A 23,420-nucleotide genomic window follows, 5' to 3' on the forward strand; every position below is an offset into this window, starting at 1 on the left:
ATGGAAGTAATTTCATGAGCTGGCACTGCACTGGTAAACTGCCCAGATTTCATATGCATATAAGTATAAGGTCAGGACAAAGGCTCTGTAGACTTTCAGTTTTTAGACAACCTAATAGTTCTTCCTTCCTACACTTTCCTTAGGAGTTCACCAAACACTGGGCTAGCTCTGGCAATGTGTCCATCAACTTCATCATCTATGTATACATCTCTGGAAAGTATGCTGCCAAGGTAAACTTATTAACAGCAAGCAAAATTTCTCCATTTGCTAAAACAGAGTATGGATGGTACAATGGTTAGTGTGGCAAGCCTCTATTTTCTTGGTGTTAATTGTCAGGTCAAAATTAGCAAAAATGTGTGGATCCTCCACACATAAGAATAGTAAAATATCATCTATTTACTTGTATCAATGCCACTGAAAACTGATAAGCTAAAAACACAAAAGTCCAAACAAACTGGCATTCCTTGCTGTTCATCATATATGCCATGTAATCTCACCTTCCTACCTTTGCAATAGATGTCCTCTTCCCTTCCATTCTCACAGAAACCCTATACTTCAAGAGTCACCTCAATCATAACTTTCTGCATGGGGTCTTTTCTGATCTCATCCACCGCATCCAATACAGGGGCCTAGTGCCTTTCCATAAAAGTAACTTTGTATTTATTTTACATCCTTTTTTGTGTATACCAATACATGTGCACATAAGTCATGCAATCAAAAATCATTTATTGCTATAATTATCCCAGGTATTGTGCTAAGTAAGAACTAGGGAATATAAATTAATAGAAAGATTATACCTATTAGGGGGAAGACAACGTATAAAAAGATGGGAAAAGGGGAGGGAAAAAGAACAGTGTGCAGTGGAGAAGATTTTGGAGAAGTCCAAAGGAGTAGGGAAGGGTAGGAAGTGAAGAGAGGGTTGGTCAGGGTGCACCCATTTTTAAGAGGACTTGGGAAATAGTTTCCAGTAACTAGACAGCATTCTATCTGATAAAAGGAAACTACTTTGACTTTTTCCTTTGTGTCTCCCAAGCCTGGTAAAATGAAGATTTGGAGGTTCAGAGTCACCTAAGCAAAGAAACAAGGTATTGTCCAAAGTACCTCAAAAACCAGCAGAAAAATGCTTAAAACTCAGCCTTGGAATGGACTTAAAACATTTTAAACTTCATGACAAAAAAAGGCCAAGATAACAGCCAAAGAAGCCCTGCAGCCATGACTGGCATCCACCCTCTGAGTTGGATCAACCAAAAAATAATCACCAAAGTGGCAGAAACAAGGTCATAGTTTTTTTTTGTTTGTTTGTTTTTCAAGTGAGGGACAAAAAGCCTAATAGAAGCCAGAACCCTAATGTCTGGATATTTGATCACATTAGCTTTAGGAACCTGAATGAATATGAAACACAAAAAAGAAATTTGATGCTCTCTGTTCTAGTAATAGCTGTTTTTCTCAACAAAATCTAAGGTTATACAATTTTCATACCATATTTTAGTGCAAGGAAATCTAGGCTAAATGTACCCCCAAAAAAATTTTTCAAAAAGATTTTTGCCCGAAAGATCTTAAAATTTTATAGCTATAATTATAGATATAATTTAAAAGAGAAACAGAAAATACACTTTTTCAATTAGAAACATAATACCAGCACTTTTTCATTAAAAAAGCTATTTCATTTAATGTAGTTATTGTACCTCTATTATTATTCCTTACTTCAAATACTATGAAGACAGATATAAGACTGAAATAAGGTTATTTTATCATTGCAAATTTTAACACTGCAAGTTTTTCCACATTTTAACAGAACTAAAATGTTGCCTGTGTGCCCAAAACAAGAAGTAGTTTGTATTTTGGTTTTTCTTTTTTTTTTTAAGTGAACATTTAGCAATGTTCTCTGAACTCTTCTCTTCCTAATTTTTCTATTATTCTATTAAAAGAGTAATCAGTAATCTAACCTCTCAGGGAAGCAGGCTCACAACCTAGATATCATCTTTGCTTCTTCAGGCTCTCTCATTCCCTCCATTCAATCAAGTTGTCAAGTCCTTTGTTTTCTATATTTATAACATATGACCTCTCATGCAGGCACCACCCTGGGGCAGGCCTCTCATCATCTCAAGTCTATCTAGCCTACTGCAGTGTCTTGTTGGTCTTTCTGCCTCAGGTCTCCAACTAGCTGTAAATAATTGAGGATTCCTTACATGATAAATGTTCAAAGGATATAAATAGGCAGTTTTTAGAAGAAGAAGAAATCAAAGTTATCTAAAGTTGTAATAAAAAAATGCTCTAGGGGCGGCTAGGTGGCGCAGTGAATAGAGCACTGGGCTTGGAGTCAGGAGTACCTGGGTTCAAATCCAACCTCAGACACTTAATAATTACCTAGCCATGTGGCCTTGGGCAAGCCACTTAACTCCACTGCCTTGAAAAATCTAAAAAAAAAAAAAAAAGATGCTCTAAATCACTATTGATTAGACAAGCAAATTAAAACAACATTGAGGTACCACCTCACTGACACCCATCAAAAATGATAAATGCTGGAGGGGATGAGGGAAAAATAGGTACTTCTAATAAAGTAGTCAACTGATCTAATTCATTCTGCAGAACAATTTGGAACTATGCTCAAAGGACTATAATCTGTGTATACCCTCAGCTCCAGCAATCTCACTATTCTAGGTCTGTATCCCAAAGAGATCAAAGAAAATTTATATCAGCTCTTTGTGGTTTCAAAGAATTGGAAATCAAGGGAATGCTGATCAATTGAGGAGTGACAGAACATCTGAGACACTATTGTGCTATAAGAGTGATGGGTATTTTCTGAAAAACATGGCAAGATCTATATGAACTGAAAGTGAAGTAAGAAGAACTAGGAGTGGGGTGGCTAGGTGGCATAGTGGATAAAGCACCGGCCCTGGAGTCAGGAGTACCTGGGTTCAAATGTGGTCTCAGACACTTAATTACCCAGCTGTGTGGCCTTGGGCAAGCCACTTAACCCTGTTTGCCTTGCAAAAACCTAAAAAAAAAAAAAAGAAGAAGAAGAAGAAGAACTGGGAGATCATTGTGCTCAATAACAGTAATATGGTAATGATGATCAACTGTGAGAGTCTTGGTTAGTTTGAGCAATACTAGGATCTGAGACAATTTCAAAGTATTCATGATGAAAAAAAGCTATCCACTTCCAGTAAGGGAAGTAATGAACTCTGAGTGCAAACTGAAATATGATTTCTCATTTTTCTTGATTTTATTTAAGATTTAGTTAATACAGATCTATGTTTTACATTATTTCATATATATAATTGATATCTTATTGCTTGCCTTCTCATAGTTGTGGGAAGAGCTGATAAGGAGGAAGAGAATTTGAAAGTCAAACATTAAAAAGAATGCTTAATTTCCAGTGTTGTATGGGCAGTAAAGAATCAGGAAGGTCTGAGTTCAAATACACATTGAGATAATGAATGGCTGTGTGACCCTGGGCTAGTCAATCTTAAAGTAGAAATAAAATCTTAAAGTAGAAAAAACAATATAGCTTCTACCTACCTAGGTTGTTGAGAGGATCAAGTGAGATAATATTTGTGAAGCACTTTGCCCTGCTAAGTAGCTCAGTGGATAGAGAAGCACCCTTAGACCCTTAGCAGTTCTGTGACCCTAGGAAAGTCACTTAACTCTGCCTCTCATCCAGGACCATTTTGAGTCATTCTGATTTTTGTCTGGACGCTGGACCTGATGGCTCCAGGGGAGAAAGTAAGGTTGGTGTCTTAGCATAGCCCCCCCTAACTCAAATCCAATTCACATGCTTGTCATGACATTATGTCACCTTCCTAATGTCATAGTTTCCTTTGAAAACAGACAAACAACAATAGCCCAGTCCCAAGCTTTTAATTTCAATTTTCTCATCTGTCAAATGGTTATTGTTTTGAGGATCAAAAGAAAAAATATATGTAAAGTCTGGAGACTTTAAAGGGCCATCAAGATGTATTTCATGTGGTATAAAAAAAAGTTTGTCTAATATGGCAAAGCAAGAAATGATATTCATTCATGCAGTTCCACCCTGCCAGAGTCTGAAAAGCATTTCCTTAATTACCAAAGAAAGAGTATTTTATACCCACTAGAGTTTTGTCATATTTTAATTATCTCAATGTTGCTAAACCTTTTTTTTGCAGTTTACTAAAATAATCACTTCACTTCAATTTCAATGCCATCCCTTTCAAGAAGCTTTTCTTGATCTTTAAGAGCAGGGAAAAAAAAATATTCCTGTTCAACCTCACATGAGACCTTAGTTTGAAATGAATGAATAATGTACATAGTATTATGTGCTTAAAAGTTATCTGTGAGAAGCAGTGTTAGACAGAGAGCAGCCTCAGAGGGAGAAAGGTTACAATAAAAATAAAATGCTTAAAATAAATAAATAATAAATGAAAAGGTTTTTGAAAAAAATACAGAGTAGAATGGATAAATCTTCTCTCCCACAGCCCTATTCAGTAACTCCAGTTGAACAATATAAAATTCTCTGTTGACATCCAAAAACCTTTCATAACCTGGTCTCCTATTTTTCCAGTTTCCTTACATCTTATTTACAGTGACACCTGCCTCCTTGCTATCTATCAAACACAATACTACGTACTCTACCTCCTGACTACAGGTATTGACACTGGCTCTCCCCCCCACACCAGATATTCTCTCCCACCTCAACTCAGTCCCTTAGGGGGAAAAAGCTTTAGAAGAAGGCTTCTGTAAATAGTCATCAACACATTAGACTATGAGTTCCTTTAGAACAGAGATAGTCTTAGCACAGCATCTGGCACATAGACAACAAATACTTGCTGACTGTGGGCAAAGCACTATGACAAATATTAGAGAAGATATACAGGGGTTAGACAAAATAATCACTGTCCTCAAGGACCTTAAATCTTAGGATAATAGCATTATATTTCACATATCAAGCAAAACATATTTACCATACCAAGCCAGTTAGCTTAAAATTCCCAAACAGGACATGGGTTTGGCTCATGGACTTGTGGATGCCTGCCTAGCCCAGATTCCCTAAAATTATGGATTGCCCACCTGTGTTTTGAGAAAAACCTTAACATGTGGTTTTTCTGGAGATACCACCATAAGACCTGAATGTATTATCAAGCTGGCTTTAGAGGCTGGAAGGTCAGTGGTGTCCAAGACTGCATAGAACTATGCTTCAAAGTATTCTGGGAAAAACCTTTCAACTTCATGGCTATACTCTTCAGTATGGCTGTCACTATGCCTTTGAATATGTTGGTGGTGCTGTCATGAGCTCTGGACCATTAATGGAGCCTAAACTGACATTTTTATGTTATCCAAAGGGGTGACATTATAGTTGCCAAAAGTCCAAGAGACCCTAAATCAAATATTTGTGAAAGAATAATCGGTTTAGAAAGAGATAAAGTTTTCACCCACAACCCATCAGATTACCTTAAGAGCCACAGTTATGTACCAAGAGGTCATGTTTGGCTGGAGGGTGATAATCTTCACAATTCTACAGACTTCAGGTACTATGGACCTATTCAATATGAACTAATCAGACGACGTATTTGCCTAACCTCTGAATGATTTTGGATTTCTACATGACAGCCCACAGGTCATAGATTTTCTGATGAGTAGTCAGTATTTAGCCAACCAAATCACTTCATTATCAAATCATGCTCCTCAAGAAATATTTTTACTAAGTCACTGAAACCTTGTATTTATAAATAAAATATCTGATATTGAATTACATTTTCAAATAGGAGCGAAACAGAAGAGAGTCTAATAATCTATTAACTGAACTTTTATACATACAGCACACACACTATCCTCTCCCTTCCTTCTTCTACTCACCCCCTCCCCCCCCACAAGGTAAAAATTTGAAGATTTAAAAGAAAAGATTAAAACCAAACTGTTATCATCAACTTAGTTCTTTAACTTTTCAGCTGAACTTTATGTGTTCTGTAGACCCAGCCAAAGAAATTCTACTCTTCCTTCACAATTATGCTTTGGTTTGGCTACACTAACCATGAGGGTGATGACCATTTATTTTTAATTACAGGCCAAATCTGGCTGCAACAGAAACTTCCCATAATAAAGATTGCCAAGTCCCAGGTTTGGCCCACTTATTCAACAAAAAGAACAAAAGAATTTCAGCAATCCTTTGGGATTTATCCAAAATTAGATTTGACCTGTGTAACACACAGAACACTAAATATACAGAAATATAAAACTGTTTAATGGTTACAGTGACATCTATGAAATTTACAATTATAAAGTAAGAAATAGGACAAGAAAATAAATATTGGTTTCAAGATACCAATAACATTGTATTATTCAACATTCAAAAATTACAAATGCTAGTTTTTTTATAATTTAAAAAATCCTATTTAAAATTTTTTATTGAAACCATAAATACCCATTTACTTAAATTGCATGATTGAACTGATTCTCTGTACTACACCATTATGAAGCCTGATGACAGATAACTGTTCCCCTCATGTTCCCCAAAGAAAGGTGCTTAATTTTGGATAACTAACCCGAATTGCTCACAATATGACTTTTGCCCATTTCTTTGTTTCAGCATGGAAGGGATGGATATTATTAATAAAATACCTCATATTTATAAAAAAAAGATTCCCAAATATAAAATATAGATGTAAGTAAAGAAATACATATATGTACTTATAATGCACTCAAAATTCTATTTCTTAAGAAATGGTCTGTTAATGAAAATTTCAAAATTAGGCATCAGAAGGAAATAAGAATGGCTACTCTTTCAAAAGCAGTTAACCACAATATAATTTCATGTTGACTTGACACAATTTCCACATTTACAAAATATAAAATATGCTTCATCTTCAGCATCACATTAAAGTATATTTTAATTGTAATGTGTCAGAATTGTATTAATTGTAATTAACTGTAGATTAATTGTAATTTCTTAAATTAAAAAAATATTTTTAAAAGGATAAAAGTACTTTTTCCTTTTAATACAGATGTCATCCATTCAGTAGAACTTAAACTCAGTTGTTTCAAACTTCTCAATTCTTTATGACCCCATTTAGGATTTTCTTGGCAAAAATAATAGAATGGTTTGCCACTTCCTTTCTCCAGTTCAATTTACAGATGAAGAAACTGTGGTAAACAGGATAAAGTGACTTGCCCAGGGTCACAAAGTTAGAAAGGTATGAGTTCACATATGAACTCAGGAAGAAGAATCTTTCTGACTCCAAGGCAAGCACTCTAACCACTTCACCACCTAGCTGCCCCTAATTCTTTTTTATCCCTCTATAATGGAAATCAATTAAAAGTTTTTAAAACAATACAACTAAGGAAACAAACTTACAACTTTCAAACTATGTGACAGCATGGAAATATTCATTGTTCTTTCCTTTGGCACACTTTCCTAGTAAGTTCTTTATAAAAAAAATGATTCGGCTTCTAAATAGTTTCACTTCATCAGAAATAGATACATGAATGACACCATATACTTTAAACCAAGAGGGCAATAATAGTTCACTCAAAACTTACGGGGCAATAATGGCTCTAGCAGGTCTTTTTGTGGACTGTACTTGTGAAAGCCAACCTTCTAATTGTGCGTTCAGTTGAGGACCTGAAAAAAAAAAGAGGAAAAATGATAAAAATAGAATGCAACTGACCTAGTACTCTATGTCTACCATGTACATTATGCTGTGAGTTAGGGTTACAAACCACTCCCCAAAAATAGTCCTTAACTCTCAAGGTATTTACATTCTACTAGGAGCAAATAAGACAAGTAAATACAAAATAATGAAGTAGAGAAGAGATAAGTATATTTAGGAAAACTGAATTTAGAGTCAAAAGAACTGAGTTCAAATCCTACCTTTGTCACCTACTATCTGTCTGATCTTAAGCAAGCAATCCCTATGTTCCCTGAGTCTCAATTTATTCATCGGAAAACTAGGGAATTTGATCTCCAATACCTTAACAATTCTAAATCTATGACCTCATCTTATGATTCTATGACTACTAACAATTAGGACTAATTAAGAAAAGCTTCAAGAAAAAAGAAGGTACTTGAGTAAATCTTTAAAGTAAGATGTAGAATTGAAGAGGAAATGCATTTCCAGAATGGGGGAATCCAGCCTGTGTGAATATACTGAAATCTACAACAGAATAATGGCTTTGGGAAAAATGTATTCAAACAGTCTAAAAATCAGAGACAATGCTCTAATACTTTAATTTGACCATAAACTAGGTACACATAATGTCAAAGGTAGTAATAATAGTTGTCTCTTAATATGATGAATAGAGAAGAGCAAAGATCTTATTTTTATGTACATAAACATTACCCTCAAAGTCAGAGAAAAAAACTATATAATTAATAAATTTAAAAACTATATGTAAAAAACTATATAACACTTTTGACTTATTAATCACACACCTTATACAAACTTCAATGAATATATATAATAGTGGGCAATTATTCATATGTTTCATTGTTAAAGACTTGGAACTAAAAAGTTTCCTATAAGCTCTAAAAAGAATTAGTGATTAAGAAAGTTCTACATAAGCAAAATAAAACAATCTAAAGATTCTAAGCACAGTAAAAAGAAAAAAAAATATCAGGTGAAAAATAATTCAGATTTCTAGAAAACCAAGCACTTACCTGGCTTGATCAAAGAAATCAATTCAATTAAATTATACATCAAAAGACCAAATAAATAAATCTGTAAATTCAAGAGTTCTGAAAAACCTTATTTGTGTCATGGAGTCCTTTGTAAGTCTGGAAAAGTTTACCTTTTCCTTCTTAAAATATTTGTAAATGCATAAAATGAAAAACCCATAATTATAAAGTATAAAGGAAACCAATCATAGTGAAATGTAGTTATCAAAATTCATGTAAATTATTAAAGTTCACAGACCAATATTTAAAAAATTATGTTCTAAGTTTTTATTTCTATTCAAAACACTGCAATTCTATCTTTAAATGTCTGACATCATAAAATCTCTTTTTCTTATAGCCTTTTGCAAGGCTATGGAGTTAAGTGACCTGCCCAAGGTCAAACAGCAAGGTAATTATTAAGTTCCTGAGGTCATATTTGAACTCAGGTCCTCCTGACTCCAGGGCCAGTACTCTATCCACAGTGCCATCAAGGTGACCCCACATAGCAATATACTTGAGCAAAACAATAATTATCTTTAAAGAAGTAATTCCCAATTATATAAAGTTGACTAAGTCAACTTAGAACTTAATTTTTTAAAAGTTGGAAATACTGAATAATTTTGAAATAGGGAGTAAAATTTCATTTTGAATGTAGGACAATTTTCCATTTGGTAACATGTCACTCAACTAGCAGAGTTCAGTAACAGTTTTAAATTACTTATATTGCCAATAATATTTTTCATAGGACTTCTCAGATAGTTAGTTGATAAGATTTAGATTTCTTCTTGAATTTAATCTAAAATGCCATGCTACCTCTACAAATTGATCCATATCTCTATACATTGATTATGTGCCTCCAAAAAAATCATTCATAAAAGATGATTCCATGAAAAACCTTAAAGGTTTCTAAAGATGTTTGTGGATCTGAAATACATAAATGCCCATCTACAGAAATTAGTGAATTTTTAAAAATAGGCAGGACCATCTGTAAACTAGAATCAAAAACAGAGGTTTAATTCAGGGCTTAAACAATAGAATTCATAAAAACCAAATCTCCTACATGTAAAAATAATTGTGTTAATAATTAGGTTGAACCAAAAAAATATGCTTTTTTATTTTTTAATCTTTAACTCACTACTAAACATTAGGTACTAAGAATTTTTTTAATTACTATTCAGAAATGTTTATTAACTTCAATTTTAAAAGTCCTAAATCTATATACCTATGAGGGTTCTTTTTGTTAATATGAAAATGCTGCAATAATGAAAAGAGTTCGTTATTATCATTTGGACAGTGACAGAAGGGTCAGATACCAAAACTTGCTATTTTCTTTTGAATAAAACTATGAAAATAATTGGGTGGCTAGATGGCACAGTGGAGAGAATGCTGGGTAGGCCTGGAATCAAAAAGACTAGAGTCAGAAAGGCTCATCTTCCTGAGTTCAAATCTGAGCTGTATGATCTTGAGCAAGTCACTTAACCCTTTTTGCCTCAATTTCTCAATCTGGAAAATGAGGTGGAAAAGAAAATGGCAAACTACTCAAGTATCTTTTCCAAGAAAACCCAAATTGGGGGGGGGGGGGGGTAGTTACATGACATAGGAATAGAGTACCACACCCTGGAGTCAGAAGGACATGGGTTCAAATCCGACCTCAGACACTTAATAAATACCTAGCTGTGTGACCTTGGGCAAGTCACTTAATTCTCCACTGCCTTGTAAAAAAAAAAAAGAAAGAAAAGCCAAATGGAATCACAAAGAGTTGAACATAACTAAAAGCAACTGAACACAAAAATATTTGACAAGCTAATACTTCACATAAAAGTGAATATTAATATTATATGCATAAGTATATATATACAAGTATGTAATATCTATATATATTATTTATTTTTGACCACCAAATTATAATGCTTAGAAACTGAAGAAATGAAAAATATTTTATTAATTTATTACTATACATAATATACTAATTGATCTTTAATATGAAAATAAGTTTTTTTCAATCACAGTAATGAATTTTTAGTTTTCTGGTCCATATCTTATTTAGTCCCCTCTGTAACCTATGATATGGATTTTACAAGATACCAATCTATAATTTCAGAAATGTTAACTATGTAGGAAGATAACCCACTGAAGACTCTACCAAAAAAGCAGAATTATATAAAAACTATTCAGATTTATTAGACTTGAAAGCTCAGAATTTTATCAGCCCAGTCAAATATCAAGAGTAAAGCAAACTGCAAACAACTTTTTCATGAAATTGTATTATTATTTTGTCGTTAAATAGTTAAAGTCTTAAGTACCAGTGCCTTCTATTCAATGCCATGTTTGTTTGTCAACAACCAATTTTTAAAATGAATATTTTAAAAGTAAGAAAACAACTAGTACCAGACATAGCTGTCATTTCATAATCAGCTATTTGTATAAAGTCAAATAACTGGCTAGAAGTAAACAACTAATTAGAATCAAAAATTAAGATCCCAACTGTATAGAATTGGAAGAGACCTGAGGGATTAATTAGTTCAACTTGAGCAGAAATCATCTTCACTCACCTCAAACATCTAATCATTTATACTTTTTAGGACGACCCCTGGAAGAGGGAGACCACTGAATCAGTCACCAAAATAAACTTTCTCCATTTGGATTTTTCTTTCATCCTTCCACAGGACAACCAGGAAGAGTGAATCTGTCCCCACATCTTAAAAAAGTAATGGGAGTTTCTACTCTTTATGATAATAGGAAAAAAGGCACTTGGAAGCCAGGGAGCAAAAAAAAAAAAAAAAAAAAGACACATGAGTGTAGAAGGAAAGAAAGAATATGAACCAAGGCATATAGAGGCAGCTTTGGATAGAGTATATACATAGTCTACATATATTTTGAATCTCATTCCTATTCTCCAGTTGTTTCAATTATTCATCCCTATTAGACTATGTATGGATATTTTCTGACTTCATATACTTTCCAGCAAATGCATGCCAGCAGTGCTCTCACCCATTATATTTCCAAAGTTGTATTCCAACTTCTCCTTCCACAACCAAAAGAAATACAAGCAATACAGGTAACCCCATCCTGCTAACTTGCTATGTATTCCTACTGTTCAATCTCCATGTTTAACTAGTGAAAATTTCAAGGAAAAACGGGTCATCTGCAACATTCAAAGATGCACAAAGATCAAAAAGAATGCAGATTGAGAAAAGACTACTGAATCTGATGATTTTGAAATCATTCCTGATCAATTTCAGTTGTGATGGAATCATTCCTTCTTCATAATCTACAATTCTCATAATTTTAATCTGCTAGCATCTCATTCTCCTTAAAATATAATATTAAATGAAAACCTTCAATTTTGGGGAAAGGAAGAGAAAATGACAAAAGCAAAAGCAAGAATTCATGAGAGAGGCCATTTTCAGGCATTTAATAATTTATTTTTAGGACATCAACCAAATCATTAAATAAAAATAACCTTAATTTTAAATGTGTTGTGCTTTGGTTTTTTTTTGTTTTGTTTTTTTAAGGCAAAATGTAGCTCCTAAGATTTTTGGCATGGAACAGTAAATTAAATCTAGACAACTCTGCAACTTTGTTTTAAACCAATAGATTATGTAAAAATTAATTGCATTCAAAGTTTATAGACTAGCTATGAAGATCAAAGCAGGCACTATACACCTATTAACCAGGAGCTTTCTAAAAGACTGGTTTCAGCTTGGCAGAAAACAAGCACAGACATAACCTCAGTAGTGAGGCAATAGAAAAAATGTTAATACTATTTTGCCATCATAGCTTGGGACATAAAAGGAGAATAGAGAATGACTGCAAATATCAGAAGTAATAAATACATGAAGCTCACAAAAGTTTGGAATAACTGAGAAAGGCCCCAAGTTGAGACTTACAACACATCCATTATTTGGAAGGGTGGGGGGGGAGAAGTATATTATTCAAATACCATAAGTATTGAGATTTACCTGAATAAGAGAACAAACTTTTCAATTATTTCAAAAGCTCTAAAGCAAAGTTTACTCCAAATATGGTGGAGTATGTCCTAGAATGGAAATTAATCTGATGAAGTTCTCATTCAGGACTAACTAGTTATATGTCCTCAAACAGGTCATTTAACCTCAATAAGGTTCTCAATTTATTCAAGTTAAAAAAAGTTTGAATTCAGTAAATGATCTCTTAAGGTCCTTTATAATTCCCTATGTAATTATATTGAATTTTAAATGGCATTAAATATTTTAATATGCTATTAACAAATAGCTTTTTATTGAAATAAGTCATAATATTTTAGATATAAAAACTAAGAGTCTTGGAGTCTATCTAATCAGACCCTACCATTTTAGAGATGTGGAAAATAAGGATGAGAAAGTTCCCAATGATTAACTCAAGCTACAAGGGTAGAGACAGAGTAAGGTTTTTGAACTCAGATCCCCTGATTTCAAATCTAGAGTCCTTTCCACTGCACCACAGAATAGGAAGATCTCTGCCACTATAAAACAATGGTTTTACAAATATGTAGGTAATAAATTTCAGAGGAGCAACATGGCATTGTGTAGAGAGCCCACTCTAAGACTGAGGGCCCTAAATCTGAATCACTTTTGACAACCCCTGTGTGACCTGGTCAAGACATTTAATCTTTCTCAGTGCCCCAGGCAACCCTATTCTACCTAAATCCTATACACCTAAGGACATCAACACTGGGAGAATGAATTTCCTCATCAGGAGTTCCCTATACCAATGAAATCATAGATTTAGTTAAAAATAATTGTTTTTTGTTGGTGATGGTGTCTTCTTGTTCTGATGGTTGGTGATGGTGGCAGTGTAATTATTATTGAAAAAGAATGTCTTAATGGACAGAAAATCAAGCTCAGAGTCAAGATGTCTTAGATTCAACACCTAACATAAACAATCCCTACCACATACAGGATAGAAGACCCTAGGAAAGAAACATAACCTCCCAATGTCCCAAGCAACTTTTTAAGATTAAATTGCTGAACACATGTTGGTCTTCATTGGTAGAAAACTTCCTCATTGGGAACTCCCTGCAACAATAAAACTAGAAAGCCAGACAATAGACAAGGACATGGACATGGTCATGGATATGGATATGGCATAGATGTAAGTGTAGGTATGAATAGATACAGAGATAGATAAATAGAGAGACAGTCATGAAGTCAGAAAGAAGTGGGTTCAAGTAACTTTTAAAACTGCAATAACCTTCTAGTTATTCCCCTTGCCTCAAGTCTTTCCCCATTCCAATCCATTCTCCACTTGGCTGTTAAATTGATCCTCCTAAAGCACAGGCTTCACAATGTGACAGCCCCTTGTTCAATCAACTTCTAGAAGTGCCCTATCATTTCCCAGATTAAATATAAAATTCTGTTTAACATTAAAAACCTTTCATAACTGGAACATACATTGTTCAATCACTTAGCTTTTCTGTTGTAGTTCAAGAAAACAAAACTTTTATTTTACTGTTCTACTTTTTTCCCTTTGCACCTTTTATCTGAAAAGTCTACTTATCAAAGGGGATTGCCCCTTTGATTTTATCAAAATGTTATCAAAAGGGTGATTGACTTGTGATGCACTTTTCTCTTTTCCTCTCAAATTGTCTCTCCTCATCTGTCCCCTATTTAGAAACTCTTTAGTGTTTATCACATCATTAATTCACTGAGGTGTAGTCACACCTCTCAATAGAATCAAATGAAGGAAATGAGAGAAATGATTATTAATAACCAATGATTTGAGGAGACACAGAGTTTCCCCTTTTTCTAAAGTACCAAATTTTAAAAATTCAATCTCTTGAAGGACAATGCTGATAATAAGATTGAACTAACTTTCTTGTTCAGATCCTATCTAGGGTAGCTAACTGTGTTCTATTCAGGCTTGGGTGAGACATAATCAATAGACTGAACAAAGCTGGGGTAAACTAAGAAGCAAATGACTAAATCAAAGTTCAGGTCCAGGCCCTCACCAATCAACATTGATTCCCACCATAGAGAACATCTAATTTTTGAGCGGTATATAAACTATGAGTCCATTGCCATGACTGTCTTTGTTTTAAGAGGGAAGGCCAAATGACCATCCTTTTATTAATTTATCAAATGTGCTGGCATTATTAGTAAAATAACTAAATTACTCAGAAATTATATTTCTGAAACTTTTTAATCACCACAGTAGATGGTTGAACCAAATACTTTTTAATGCTTCTGGATCTCACCCAGGAAGCTCAGAAAAACATGTTTACTTGTTTTCTGAACTGACTAATGTTAAATAATCACAGGTTGCCTAACAAGGTTATTTCTGTAATTATATCGTTACTGAGAAAAATGGAAACTATTGGCTAGGAGCACCCCCTTCTGCCCTACTCCTGAAAATTTCATTGATTATTATCCCCCAAACTCTCCTTTAATCTCTGAAGAAGACATGGTCCTTCTCACAAAGGCCAATCTTTTATCCTTATTCTTCCAGTCTCCTCTGCTGGCAGATTATGCCCATAATCATCTTCCTTTCCTCTTGTTATGGACTGGTTCATTCTCTCTCAATTATCATTCTAAATCTTTCCTCCCTTTCTCAGGCAAACTCCTACAATCATTGACTAATGTCTCTTACTTATTTCTCAAACCACTGAAATCTGGCTTAAATTTAAACTGTTTTTGCCAAAGTTTATAATGATTTCTTAAAATTGGATAGCATTTTCTCAATCTATAATCTTTCTCCATTTCTCAACAGCATTTGATACTATTAACCACCCTCTTCTCCTGGACATTCTATTTCTCTAGGATTTTCCTAATATTGCTCTCAGATTCTTTTGGTGGAACATCAGCAACAAACTTGCCCCTTGACTGTGGCTAAATGCATGCTCATTCTTGTGTGCCTTCTCTCCATACTATCTTTTGATGACTCATCAGTTATCATAGGTTTAATCATCATGCCTAGGTAGATGACTCTGCTCTCTATATCTGACTTTCTCTCCTAAGCTCTAATCCTATATCACCATTACCTCCTTTACAACTGCAATTCAATGGACCATGGGCATTTCAAATTTAATATATCTAAAAAAAGAATTCACATCATTCTCCACAAACCCACCTCACTTTCTGTTGAGGACAGCACCAGCCTTCTAGGAACCCAGTTTCACAACACTGGGATCATCTTCAACACTTCATTCTCCTTCACCTAGGAAGTGTAGATACCTACTTTTAGAAGTCTGGGAGTGGAAAAAAAAAGGAGTAAAATAATGACCTTGGGAAACTGCAGAGTTAAGTACTGGTTTTTTAAGGATAGGGGAGTCCTGAATATGTTGGTAGGCATCAAGAAGAGAATCAACAGAAAGGGAAAATTTAAAGGGAGACAAAAAGACAATGACTAAAGGGTCAATCTTCCAGACAATAAAGGAAAGGATCAAACCAAGAGAAAAAATATAGGGCTTAAGCCTTGGTAAGGAGACAATCACTTCCTTAGCAAGTAAAGAGAAGAGAATAAGCTTTTTTATTAAGCATCTACCATGTACCCTACTAAATTCCTTATAAATACTGCCTCATTAAATCATCACAACAACCTTGCAAAGAGGTGCTATTAATGTCCTTATTTTCCAATTGAGGAAAATGAAACTAACAGAATATAAGTGATTTGCCTAGGGTCACACAGCTAAGTATCTGAGGTCACATTTGAACTTAAGTCCTGACTGCAGGTCCAGCATTAATTCACTGTACCACTAGCTGCAGAAATAAAAAAGTCTTAGAAGGATTCTGACGGAGTCCTGGACAGACAACCTTATTTTCTATGTAAAGAAGAAGGTACAGGTAAGAGAGTAGGGATGAGTGTTTTAAGAAATAAAAGCCTGGGGCAGCTAGGTAGCACAATGGATAAAGCATCAGCCCTGGAGTCAGGAGGATCTGAGATCAAATCTGGACTCAGACACTTAATAATCTCCTAGCTGTGCGACCTTGGGCAAGACACTTAACCCCATTGCCTTGCAAAATAAAAATAAAATAAAATTTAAAAAAAGAATTTTAAACAGTTAAGGTCTACCAGAAAAGATGCTGCTATATGAGGATCCAGCTGAAATTAGGTATTAGAAATTATTGTGAATTCAGTTAAATTCAGGAATAAGAATAGAGATGGTGGTTGCTGGGGGTCACCTGGTTTTTAAAGATAGGTCTATTAAGAATAAGGTGTAGGCCAGGGTATATCTGAATTAACTACAAGATTAAAATGGCAGAAGTTGAAAAATTAAGCCAGAGAACAAGCAACAGACTGGGATAACAGGTAGAAATAAAGGTCAATGTGAGGTTGAAGAATGTTTAGAAGAAGCAAGGCAGAGTGAAAATATGGCAGCATATTATGACAGATGAATTTAATAATAGTTCAAGATCATAAAAACTGAAAAACAGTTTTGAAGTAATGCTGGTTTCAAAGATATTGATCATTACTGTGAATAAATAAGACGGTATGAAAAATACAGGTTATAGCAAAAGAAGATGCTAATGAGGAGACACAAAAGTATATACCGAAGTCCCCAAGTATGATAAAAGAGGTTGTAGTTGAAAGAAATACTGTGAACCTAATACTGATCTACTAAAGAATAGAAGGAAAATAACCTGGACACTAGGAGATTACAGCAAAAAATATTCTAGTGTAGGGATGTGATACAAAGAATTGAAGCCTAAAGGAAAAGAGATCACAAAATTTGGCAGTGGCAGTGAAGAACAGAACATGACCAGTTCTCCTAGTCCAGGGTGGGTGCCATAAAAAAGTAACAATCAGGAGCAGTAAGGTGGCCTGGTGGAAAGAACACTAACCCTGGAGTCAGGAGGAATTGAATTCAAATCTTGTCTCATGACATTTTATACTTATGATCTTTGTGACCTTGGGCAAATCACTTAACCCCATTGGCCCCCCCCACAAAAAAAGAAAAGAGGAAAAAAGTAACAATCAGTCCTGAAGAGAATGACTACAGATGAAGGAAAAAAAGAGAAAGTCAACTTGTCAACAGACACAAGAAGGAAAAGTGTGTGAAAAGTCTAGAAGCCAAAGGGGCACGATGAAAGAGGAGAGCGGATGTTTGAGACTAGGAAAGTCTAAGTAGGGATAAGACAATGATTGGAATGGTAGTAGTTTTCCTCAATAGATAGGAACTATGTTAAATGAATCTACACATATGTCCTGACTAAGAGTGCCTCTATCTTCTTCCTGACTCCATTAACTTCCTAAGACTTGGCTATTTACATACCTAAACCTAAAATATGTGGCTGTTTCATATATGACTACTTAGTTATATATGTACACACACACACACACACAAAATATTTTCACTACAATGCTATTTTCTAGGTTTTAAATGTAGTCTATTTTAGCTTATAAAAATCTTAAGTTAGGGGCAGCTAGGTGGTGTAGTGAATAGAGCAATGGCCCTGGAGTCAGGAGGTCCTGAGTTCAAATCCAGCCTCAGACACTTACCTAGCTGTATGACTTTGGGCAAGTCACTTAACCCCATTACTCTACAAAAAAAAACTAAAAAAAAAAATTTTTAAGTTAGAGTTGTATTTTAAGTACTCCATACACACCAACAAAAAATCAGACATTTAATACATAAAAATTTGCTATCTAAGCATTAAATCTTCAGGATATAAAGTTTCAAATAGTCACAGCCCAGGACATTTTCACAAAGTAAAAGCTTAGCTTCTACATTCTTGTGATACTTTTACATCCAATACAAAAACTATACATTGTAATTTTACAGTACAACTTTTGTTTTGGCACACTACTACTTGACAGCACCCACTCGATTGCTGCATAAACTTCCAAGGCAGAATTTCCTTCTCAATGAGGGAGGTAGAATTTGAAATAAAATTTTTAAAAATGAATATTAATAATTCTTTTTACTTGTAATTGGGTAAAATATTATATGAGAGGGGGAAAAGCAAATATTCCAGTCCTAGCTTAGGCGTCAGTTCAGTCATTTTTTTAGTCCTGTCTGATATTTTATGACCTTATTTGGGGTTTTCTTGACAAAGACACTGAAGTAATTTGCCATTTACTTCTCCAGCTCATTTAACAGATTGAGGAACTGAAGCAAACCAGCTTAAGTGACTTGTCCAGGGTCACTATAATTAGTAAATATCTGAGGCTGGATTTGAAATCAGGAAGAAAAATCTTCCTGACTCCAGGTCCAGCACTCTATTTACTATGCCAATAATAGCTGACTTGTTGCTGCTGCTCTTCAATCTTTCAGTCTGGTCAGATTCTTCTTGACCTCATGGAAATAGCTTGCCAACTCGTTCTGTCCTCCACTAGCTCTCTACCTCTGTCCAAGCTTATATTCTTTTGTTTTCGTGCTATTCTATTCATCTCATCCACTAACTTCCCCTTCTCCTTCTGCCTTCAATCTTTCCTAATATCAGGGTCTGTTTTCCAATGAGTCCTGTGCCCTATAAATTAGGCTTAAACTGCATTAAAAATTTGCAGCTACAACACCACAAAAAAAAAAGAGAGGAAAACTTTTTGTCATCCTAGCAACAGCTTCTAGCTGCTCTGTCATTCTCTTCACCTTTCTTTAGCTGTATTAAAGTTAGTTTTTATGAAACTACCTATTAATTAGGCTGGAAACTTTTCTCTATCTTTAAAAGCTACACGAGACTTTATGGGAAACATCAAGTTCTAAACTTTTTTGCATAATGTATCTCTTTAATAATCTGATAAAGTCTATGGACTCCTTCTTCTATGAACCCATTTTCTTTGGCTAACCCCTATACCTAAAATACTCATTCATTTCATTATCTTTAACTCCTAACATCCCTGTCAAAGTTCTTTCAAATCTGAGTTGAAATTTCACTTTCTACAGATAGCCTTTCTGGATCTCTTGATCTCTCGATCTCTCTCTCTCTCTCTCTCTCTCTCTCTCTCTCTCTCTCTCTCTCTCCCTCCCTCCCTCCCTCTCTCTCTCTCTCTCATTTTCAATTTATTTTCTGCATAACTTATTTGTTCATAAGAGGAAGAAAGAAAATAAGCATTTATACAGCACCTAGTATGTGCCAAGTATTGTTACTAAGCACTTTTTACAAATAGTATCTCATTAAATCTTCACAATAACCCTAAAAGGAAGTGGTGTTAATATCCTCATTTTACAACTGAGAAAACTGAGGCAAACCGAGTTAAGTGGGTAACAGAGCCAGTAAGTAACTGTAGTCAAATATGAACTCAGACCTTTCTGATTCCAGTCCCAATATTTTTGTCTACTGAAGAACCAAATATTTCTTTATTTTGTCTCCCCTTTAGATTATGAATTCCTCAAGGGCAGAGCTGCCTTTTGTCTTTCTTCTTGTCCCAAGAACTTAGCAAAATTTACTGGCACATAAGTCTTTAATAAATGTTTATGAACTGACTTACCATGACAACTATCTTGAAAGAAAATACATAGGATAAAAAAAGAAATCAATTATACTGAAAAAAAGATGTATTTTTTTATTACCAAGTTCATGGACATACTGAAATCTGGTCCAAGTTTACAGGTTTAGAGCACCTCATCTAGTCTAAAGATATTAAAGATATAACCTTAAACATAGAAAATAGATAGAAAAGAGGAGGAAAGAGGCATGTGGCAAGAGTGAGGGCTAACAGTCTGACTCTACACTTCAGTCACCCCCAAAATATTGAGAGTCAGAGGTAGAACTCCAGAAAGTATAAGATGAAAAAGTCTGGAGGGACTATTGATGTTTGTCCTTAATTCACAAAGACCATGACATCAGGGAGGTGATGCCACAATAAGCAAGTGAATTGAATTTGAGTGAGTGGATGGGTTCTGTGCTAAGCTGACGGTCTCATTCTCTCCTCTAGAGTCAGCTAGGTCCAGTGAAACAGGATAACGGGACATGACCCTGGATACAGGGCAAATGAAGCCAGCCAGGTGGTACAGTGAAAAAAGCAACAGCCCTGGAGCCAGGAGAACTTGAGTTTAAATCTGACCTCAGACACCTGTTACTTACAAACTGTGTGACCTTGGGTAAGTCACTTAACACAATACAAAGATATGCATTAAGATTAGCTGAAAACATTTTTTTCCTTTAGTTCTGATTCTTCTTTCATAACAACAATATGAAAATATGTTAAACATGATTGTTCATGTTTAACGTTTATCAGATTTCTTGCTGTCATGGGGCAAGGGGAAGGAAGGGAGGGAGGGAGGTAGAAAAATATAAAACTCAAAAGTTTACAAAAAGATGAACGTTGAACTGTACACCCTAACAGCAACATGAGGGTGATGATCAACCTTAATGGACTTGCTCAGTCCATCAATGCAACAATCAGACACAATTTGGGGATATCTGTGATGGAGAATATCATCTGTATCCAGAGAAAGAATTGTGGGGTTTGAACAAAAACCAGAGAATATTACCTTTAATTTATTTTTTTGTTTTGTTTTGTTTTTTTAGGTTTTTGCAAGGCAAATGGAGTTAAGTGGCTTGCCCAAGGCCACACAGCTAGGTAATTATTAAGTGTCTGAGACCGGATTTGAACCCAGATACTCCTGACTCCAAGGCCGGTGCTTTATCCACTATGCCACCTAGCCACCCTATTACCTTTAATTTAAAAAAAAAGTTATTTTATGTATTTTGCTATCTCTTATACTTTATTTTTTTTCCCTTAAGGATAGGATTTCTCTCTCATCACATTCAACTTAGATCAATGTATACCATGGAAACAACGTAAAGACTAACAGATTGCCTTCTGCGGGGGGTGGGGGGAGGGAAGCGAGATTGGGGGGGGGGATTGTAAAATTCAAAATAAATAAATTTTGAAAAAAAGATGAATGTTGAAAACGATCTTTGCTTGTAATTTGAAAAAATAAAATAACGTAACATAAAAATTTTAAATGGCTTAAATAAAAACAAGTAAACAAAAAAGGTTAGCTGAAGAGTCAATAATGCCCTCATTTTGAAAATCAGAATTCCAGTGTCAGAACAGGATGGTGATCAAAACAGCTTTAGCCAAAACTCTGAGAGGGAATCTCAGTGGGGAAGCCTCTGTCTACCATACCCACTTGCCGGGAAGATGACCATGTGCACTTCAAAATATCAGAACACTTTGGACTTCCCAAAGACATTCTACAAGTGTCACCCAGAAGTTCAATGACAGCAGGCAGCAATGAAAATATGCACCAGTGGACAGAGGACCCATACTTCTTTAGTATATATTTTTGAAGCCAATAACAAGTTGACTTTCATCTTTATATCTCTGGCTCATAGCACAGATATAATCTACTATACATTCAATGAGTTACCTGTCATATAAAGTCATTAAATAAAACCCTAATCTTGGCATTATTAAGAGTCTCATTCATAGACTCAGCTTAGAAAGATGATGGTGATGTTTCAAAGGTATTTTACTCTAGCTAGACCTAACCATAGTAACATGTTCAGTTCTGGGTTCCACTGTTCAGGTAAGACTTCCATAAACAAGAAAGCAACCAGAAAAAGAGAGCTTAGGATCATGAGATTTTTGTCAAGTGAAGAACCTTGAAGGAAAAAGGGACATGATAATTAACTAGGTTGTCACAAGAGTAAACAATCAAAATTGTTTTACTTGACAAAAGAAAGCAGAACTAGCAATAATTTTACCTATTGCAAAGAGATAAATTTAGATGTGATAAGGAAAAACTGGTAATTAATAATATCAAGGAAGTGAGCTAGAAAACCTCAAGAAGTAGTGAGATCCCTTTCACTGAAGATTTTTCAAGTAAAAGTTTGGATTACAGCAAAGAAATTAAAGGGTATATTCTCAATTAGGAGAAAGATAATGAGTTAAGTTTTGGCATATTGAGTTTCAGATGAGTAAGGGGCTATCCAGTTCAAGATGCTCAATAAGCAGTAACAAAATGTTAAGACCGAAAGTTCAAAGAGAAATTAGAATTGGACAAGTATACCTGATAGTGATCTGCATAAAGACAACTAAAACTATACGTGCTGATAAAATCATCAAGTAAAGCAATATATATAGAAAAAAGGGCTGAGAAAGAGAGAGAGACAGAGACAGAGACAGACAGACAGAGACAGAGAGGTCACAACAATCTAGAGAAAAGAATATCAAGAGGTGTCAAAGTGTCAAAGGCTGAAGAGAGATCAAAATGAAAAAAGGCCATTTGATTTAGTATTAAAAGATCAATAGTAACTTTGGAGAAAGCAAAAAGCACAACACTGTAAATATGAACAACTTTGAAAAACCTAAGAACTCTGGCCAATGCAAGGTCGAATTGTGATTCCAGAGAACCAAGTAACAAATACTATCTACTTTCTAACAGGTAATGGACATAATAAGAATAGAAACCCATATTTTTAGACAGTGTGTGAATTTATTTTGGTTGAATATGCCTAATTCTTATAAGGATTTTCTTTTTCTTCTGGGGGAAGAAAAATGCTTGTTTTTCAACTCAAAACTTCGGTGAACTTTGAAACTTTTCTTCATGAACAATTAATAATGTACAACTACTGGCTGGGGGCGGAGCCAAGATGGCTGTGTAAAGGCAGGAATTCCTAAAAACTCTTCCTCAGAAAACCCCAAATGCAGTAAAACTATGACTCTAATCAGATTCTAGAGCAGCAGAACTCTCAGAAAGACTGGGTGAAACAATTTTCCAGTCCAAGACAACTTGGTAGACCCACCATAAAGGTCTATACCACCAGGACCAGGGCTAGAAAGAGCCTCAGGGCAGTCAGAGCAAACTAGTTCCTGCCTTACAGGAACAGCTCATGGAGTGCCTCAGTCCATGACAGCAAGAGCATTTGTCAGATTTCTTGGCCCA

General features: G+C 34.9%; 1 protein-coding gene and 1 pseudogene across 3 annotated transcripts in view; one reads left to right on the forward strand and one right to left on the reverse strand.

Moving 5' to 3' along the window:
• Nucleotides 1-23,420, reverse strand: part of MEMO1 (mediator of cell motility 1) — a 153,386-nt gene that overhangs the window by 92,573 nt on the left and 37,393 nt on the right. For 2 of the 3 annotated variants that reach the window (XM_074209667.1, XM_074209668.1), the window contains exon 2: nt 7,513-7,594. In XM_074209667.1, coding sequence (XP_074065768.1) covers nt 7,513-7,594 — 82 coding nt within the window. Of the gene's footprint in view, nt 1-7,512; nt 7,599-23,420 lie in introns of those variants that run through there. The other variant, XM_074209669.1, reaches the window with a different exon arrangement.
• On the forward strand, nt 5,169-5,616 carry LOC141504578 (mitochondrial inner membrane protease subunit 1 pseudogene; annotated as a pseudogene).

The sequence above is a fragment of the Macrotis lagotis genome, chromosome 1 (genome assembly GCF_037893015.1).
Source record: "Macrotis lagotis isolate mMagLag1 chromosome 1, bilby.v1.9.chrom.fasta, whole genome shotgun sequence".
In the NCBI taxonomy this organism is placed as follows: Eukaryota; Metazoa; Chordata; class Mammalia; order Peramelemorphia; family Peramelidae; genus Macrotis; species Macrotis lagotis.